Source organism: Syzygium oleosum, unplaced genomic scaffold, assembly GCF_021117445.2.
Source record: "Syzygium oleosum isolate NSW1041296 unplaced genomic scaffold, Sole_v2.1 Sole_v2.05, whole genome shotgun sequence".
Taxonomy (NCBI): Eukaryota; Viridiplantae; Streptophyta; class Magnoliopsida; order Myrtales; family Myrtaceae; genus Syzygium; species Syzygium oleosum.
The window spans coordinates 4,272,020-4,278,837 of record NW_026607489.1 but is presented as its reverse complement, the minus strand read 5'-3'; the positions used below and the strand labels follow the sequence as shown (position 1 = coordinate 4,278,837).

Below are 6,818 nucleotides of genomic sequence, written 5' to 3'. Positions count from 1 at the left end.
TGGATGTTAAATTGAAAAATCACTTTACTATCTAATTTTATTCTAGATTCATGGTAATGATTTTATTTATTAATATTAAATTGTAATAAAGTTTAAAATATTTTTATGTGACTTAATACTATTATATGGTACTATTATAAACATAGTTTGAATAAATGCAAGTGAATATATTAAATTTGTTAAAGTAGTATTCCATTCAATCCCTCGATATTTTCAGACAAACATATAGAGGGAAGTCTCATATTCATATTTTTTCACTCCTTTCTTTTCCTTTATCTTTATTTTCACATGTTTCATTTTAGTTTAACATCATAGAAATTAATTCAAAACACGTATTTTGATTTTACTTAGCAATTCATGTACCATGTACGTGCAGCATGCCTTCATACCGGGAAATGCAGCTGTGATTTTCAAGTTCCAATCAACGAGGTTCCAATCAACGAGGGTCATTATGAACATGGGGATCAGCAAAAACATTACTTTTACAATATTCATCGATCAAATATCCGTTGTTAAATTCTGTGTTGATAACAGCAATGAGCAAAATTTACCTCTCATTCCAAGGAAAATTAAAAGAAAAAAAATCAAGAAACTTGATCAATGGACTTGTTAAGACTGCTCAGTAGACTTGAATCAGTTACACTAGTCACTGTAGTCAAGCCAAGCCTTCTCGAGTACAAGGCAACCTAAAGAACGAACCCCTTCCAAACAATGAATAGGGAAACGTTAATATCGCAATTTCCTTGTCTGATGGGGTCGATAACACCATCGTGCAAATTGCCCATAGACCGAGATTTTGCAGGCACTGCAGTGATTCAATGACAAGCACGGTACAGACAATCAGAGAGATGAACTCGGAGCAAGAACTATATTCGCAACAAATGAGTATAAGTCAATCGACAGTGGGCAGATCCATTGATTTACACTTGAAAAGGCAACTCCCCAAATTGCTTTCAACCTCCTAAAGTCTGTGTGAGAGAAATGAAAAACAACATTTCAATGAACTCAAATATGTCTCCCTATTTCACAAGCCACAGATGACAAGATGAACTCTGGACCAAACACCGGCACAGAACACTTATTAGCCTAAGACCCAACAACAACAACAACAAACACCAACAGAAAGGTTAGCTTAAAGACCAACTGGCGGAAATCAAAATATGCAACTGTATTTCTGAGCAAAAACATATCCTCATCAGGGCAATATGTTTTGCTTCTCGAGCCGAGAGACTGCCTTCTTGCCATAAGGATTGCTCTTGATTAGTGGATCATATCTCTTGAGCTCTGCTGACAAAATGTAGTAGATCTGGGTCTGCCGCTGCTCCTGCATCAAATGAGGAAAGATGCCACGGCAGGCTCGCAATCAGAGGGATGGATCATGCAAAATGACATGAAGCTAATCTCCAATGTCAAAACGAAGTCCAGAGAAGAATCTATAAGGGCTTTAAAACCTTGTTTATATTGACAGTGCTTTGTCTTGGGATAACATATCGATCGTAATTATTGCGAGTTCAAATATTGATTTTAGCAGTTTACTTTTTTCTCTTTTTTTCCCGGGGACTTGGGGTTGGGGGAGAGGGATATATATAATAAAGAAAAGAAAATCTTTTGAAATATAGAGCTCGGTGATGATTAATCGTCCACAAATGCTGATCATGTATAAGAAAGATATGGAACACGTTATGGCCTGTGGAATGCATGTGAAAACTGACCTTGGACACCTCAACTGCCCTTCGGATGACATAGTTTCCAAATTCGTTTAAGAGGACCGTCAGGAACTCTTCAAGCAACTCCACAACAATTTGTTTGAATTGGTTGTATCCCATCTCTTTCAAGCATTTCTCCACGACATTGCTGCCATACTTATTGCAGGATAGAACTGCATAGTTGCCAAGGAACTGTCTGTGAAGATCATCAGCAACTTGTGGGATCTCCAAAGTGAGCAGATGTTGTACCACATAGTTGCTGGATAGAAAAAACAAAGAAAAACCAATTGAAATTAAAGAAAGTTGAGTTTGGTATCGAATATAATAAGAGTAGGATGAGGAGGGTATAGAGAAACTAACCCATAGCGGTTTTCAGCTAGCAGAAGGGCATGGGCTGTAATTTCAGCCACGAGGCGATCTCTTTGCTTTCCTTGAGCATGTTCAACACATTGTTGCAGAATGCAGCATCCACTTTTATCAGTTGCAATCTCATAACACTTAGTAGCCACCAGATCATAAAGGATCTGCACAACAAATGCAGTACCGAAATAGTTAATGGAGCCAGTAGAGTTTATCCTTTGGAGAGCAAGTCCGAGAATAGTAAGAACAGCTTGAACCAAGTAGAGGAATGCCCAATTCAATGGGCAGCACAATCTAAGGTTTGGAAAATGGTACTGCCTGCTTTTACTGACCCAATGATTGCTTTTCTTCATTTTCTTTTCTTATGAGTCAGATCCATCTATTATCATTGGTGCATCTCAGCATTTGTCTTATAGTCCAGCAAAAAGGCTTCTGATCCATTAAAATAGATGTCTTCAAAGTTCAGACATCTCTATGTTTCTTTTTCTTCTTATACATCAACCAGATATTAACTAGAGTTGATCCAAACTGAATATACTTTTCACGTAGCAACTGTTACTCCTATGTCTTGATTGGCTTACATAAATCTGTGTTTATTATCAAAAGCTGCACTAATTCAATCTTTTAGATCAACCTATGTTCTCTTTTCGGTTTCTTTCACAGAAAGAGGATTCCACTTTACGAAAATTACACAGGGCAACATGAGTGTAGCATACAATAAATGTATATCGTTTCATCTTGTCGAGCTCAAGAATAATGTAACTTTGGGACTAGGACGCTAGTGAGTTGATCTTACGTCTAAACAATAGAATAAAATGCATTATTCAATGTTTTAAAGCTAAAGCGACCAAAAAGTATGACAAAGATCAATCTTCAAGCAAACTGAAAAACGGATGGTGACATGGTGAATTTTCCAGACGCCTGACTAATTGTGTCTGAACTATGTAAATTTGATTTCTCCTGGATAATTCTCAAACAGGAACTGAGCTTCATTCTCTCTCACTAGAACTTAGTGCATTACTGGGTAGTTAAAGTATTAAGAGGAAATACTCCCTAGCTAAGAAATAGGTTCAGATAGATGGTGCTTGACACAACATATTTTGCTGCTCTCTAGGAGTAAGTCTGGAGCATTGTAAATAAATTCCACAAATATTGATAATCTCCTTTCCCTAGGTAAGCATAAGAGTCAATAATTAAAAAAAGCTAACAGTTTAATTCCTAATAAATAGGAGCTTAGCAGGAGAGAGAACCCTCTAAAAACATAAAAAAAAGTGTAAGCATTCCATGCTATGTCACACTACCTCGTTATCTTCATTTGAGAAGACCTTTAGGCAGTGCCGGATAACATGGTGACCGACGGCATTCTTGATCAATTGATACATAAAAGGTGCGAGGGCATGTATAACCACATTCTTTTGCCAACGAGTGGTAAGTGTGTCCATTAACTTCTGTATTGAACGAATCCTGCAAAAGAATTAGACTATCAGTATACCAAACAAACTCCGACGTAGACTTATGAGGGATAGGTGTTGAGGCCACAACATACCCATATGTGCTAAGGCATATGCTAACGATTTGAGAATTCCAGGTCACCGCATACAAAATTTGCATCCTCTGTTCCTCGCTGCAGACTTCAACGAGCCTCTGCACCACATGGTTCGCAAAAGGGTCGGTCATCAAATAGCCAACACGCCCGATAGTCTCCGAGAAAACTAGTTCCGTCTCATCCCTGTCCATCCTCTCCATCATGGAGAGCAAAACCCGGAAGCCTTCTGGATCTGTGGCAATGGACTCTATCCGGCCTCGCATAGCTTCTACAGATGTACAGTTCAACGCAGCTTGCGCAAATTGCGCCCTCCTATCATTCAGACTACTTCCTGGAACAAGCCCGTTCGAACGGGAGCCATTATCAATCACACCCAAACAAAGCCTGGCATAATCGCTTAACAACCCGTTTTGCTGCGAAAGATTTGTATTTTGCGAGACTTGGCTAATCCTATCCGTATAACAGTCCGACGACCCATCCCTATACAGACAAACCTGGCCAAAAGTGTTCAACGCCGGACGCAGCGCTTCGGCCTCGGCCCCAGAAATTCCTCGCCCGTCAGGACAAGACCCCAGCAGGCGCCGCCGACGTTGCTCCCCGGGGTGGCGAAACTCCGGGGACCAGACACCGAAATTCCGCCCGCTCAAGCCGCTCAGCTCACCACCGTCCTCCAAAGCAGCCGGGCAAACCTCGCCCGCGCCGCCGCCGCCGCCGCCGCAGTCCACCTCGGCGCGGCCCGGGTACGCGCGCGCCCCGTGATCGTGGGGAGGAGGCAGGAGGCTGAGGCGGGCGAGGGCGGCGTCTAGGGTTCGGGGCCAAAAGGGTTCGGCCGGGGGGCGGTCCCGAGCGAGGTCCGATCGCGACGGGGCGGCGGGGGTTTGGCGGGGCGGGAACACGCGGGTGTCGCGGGACTCGACGGGGAGCGACATGGGTCGACGGACAAAGAACCGAAGAAAACGGCCGCCGCCGCCACCGCCGCCGCCGCCGGCTGCTGCTGACGGTGGTGGTCTCTTCTACTCCCGGAGGCGGCGAGGGAGGAGGAGGAGGAGGAGGGTTAGGCGAGAAGAAATCTCGGGGCGCCGTGCGCGTGTAATATATAGAGGGGGAGGAGGGGAGGGGGGTGATACGGAACGGAAGGGGAAGTTTTGAAAAAAAAACAAGAAAGATAATCAAAGACGAGATCTTTGGGAGGGGATTCGATCAAGAATACGAAAGATATCGGCGTGGAGGAGGAGAGATTGGGGAATTTGGGTCATGGGAAGGAAGATCGAGACCGGAGGGAGGGAGGGGAACGAAACGGGAAATCGGTTGACTGAGGGGAGTGTGTGAGAGAGAGAGAGAGAGAGGGAGAGAGAGAGAGTCTTCGCTTGCTCTGCATGCAATATATGGAAAGTTTTCATGAAGGCGAAAAGGACAGGGGGCCGGTGGTGGTGGTGGTGGTGCTGCTTCGCCCTCGTACAAAAAGGGCTGCGCGGCGTGGAGGCTCGGGGTTGGGTTGTTCCTCCTGTTCGGGCCCACCTCCTCGGGTGGGGCCCACTTGGATTTCCTCTCTCCCCCCCCCCCCCCCCCTTACTTTTCGCAGTCTCTCTCTCTCTCCCTTTCTCGGAAACTTTTCTTTGATCAACTTCTTTTTCTTCGGGTCGATGCGACGAAAAATTTCAAACCGGTACGATCCGGGACAAATTTATTCCAAGTTAATTTTTTTGATTGCAAAAAATCTCTCAAACTGGTAAATCCATGACAAATTTATTATCTGTTAATTTCCGTTAAATTTTACAGTCGAATTGCTGAGTTGGATGATACGTGGAAGTTGACGAGTGTACCGGTTTAGGGTTTTACCCTTCGTTTGTCACAGATATATCAATTTGTAGTTTTTATGGTATTAATCTAATGGGAAAATACCACAAAAAATCCCAAACTATGCCACTTGTGATAAATTTACCCTGAACTTTTATTTGCGACACGAAAAACCCCAAACTATACCACTTGTGACACATTTACTCCACAATACTTTTCCCAAGGGCATTTTCGTCTTTTTCTTCTTCTTTTTTCTTTCTTCTCTCTTCTTTCCGCCGGCCATGGCGGAGGGAAGCCGAGGGTAGCCCTTGCCCGACGCCGGCAAGGGTCGCCCTTGCCGGTTTCCCTCTGCCATGGCCGGCGGAGGGAAAAGAGAAGAAAGTAAAAAAAAGGGAAAAAAAAAACAGAAAAAGGAAAAAAGACGAAAATACCCTTGGGCAAAAGTATTATAGGGTAAATGTGTCACAAATGGTATAGTTTGGGGTTTTTTGTGTCATAAAAAAAAAGTTTAGAGTAAATTTGTCACAAGTGGCATAGTTTGGGATTTTTTGTGATGTTTTCCCTAATATAATTTAATGAAAACTAACAAAGGGTAAATTTGTAGCGAATATACCAGTTTAAAATTTTTTCGTGGTATTAATCCTTTCTATTTCATGGGTTTTGTTCCTCTCGTTGGGCCCACTCGGATTTCCTCCCTTTTCGCAATCTCTCTTTTTCGATTTTACATTTTTTGGTGGGTTTTTTTTCGCGAAGAACGAACGACCTGGAAAACATTTTATTAAAAATGATCGCACGTATCGATTACGAAAATGAACGAATGAAAAAAAATTTCATCGTTCACGAAAGTATTTAAGCATAAATTATCGTCGATAATGAAATATTTTTTATTAACTAATTATTTCAAGCACTAAAAATAATTATTTTTAAGATTTTTCACGAAATAAATGGAGCCTTTAAGTAACTTTTTTCTTCCTAACCCTTTATAGGGGTTTGTTACTTTGCATGCGTCCGTTTTTGTCGATTTTGTTTGTTTGCCATTTACGAGCAATTTAAAATTAAATTCGAGGGGTTCGATTTGATGTCATCTACATGGAACGCGTAAAAAGTAATCCCGACGTATGCACGTAAAGCAGTTACCAAAAAATTAAATGTGTACTTGATTAAGATAGATGATACTGCTGTATCTTCCTTAGTTTGCGTGGAAAATATCGATTTTTATTATTTTACCACTTTGATTATCTGGAGCAAACTCATGTTCGTTTCAATCTCAAACTAAACCAATAAAATTCACGAAAGCTCATATTGTATTGAACCATATTCGTGCAATATCACTTGGTAAAAAGAATGCGTACAACGTGAGAAATTTTTGTAATTTTACAAGTAATCAAGATGGCAATAAGATGATTCTG

General features: G+C 41.8%; 1 protein-coding gene across 1 annotated transcript; it reads right to left on the bottom strand.

Annotated features, from left to right (window-relative positions):
• Positions 1–844: 844 nt before the first annotated feature.
• On the bottom strand, positions 845–4,566 carry LOC115685649 (pumilio homolog 12-like). Its single transcript, XM_030610736.2, has 5 exons — positions 3,613–4,566; positions 3,368–3,530; positions 2,067–2,230; positions 1,713–1,965; positions 845–1,324 (listed from the first exon to the last, which is right to left on the bottom strand). The coding sequence occupies exons 1-5, from the start codon at positions 4,539–4,541 to the stop codon at positions 1,196–1,198; spliced, it is 1,638 nt and encodes a 545-aa protein (XP_030466596.1). The 5' UTR covers positions 4,542–4,566; the 3' UTR covers positions 845–1,195.
• Positions 4,567–6,818: the final 2,252 nt, after the last annotated feature.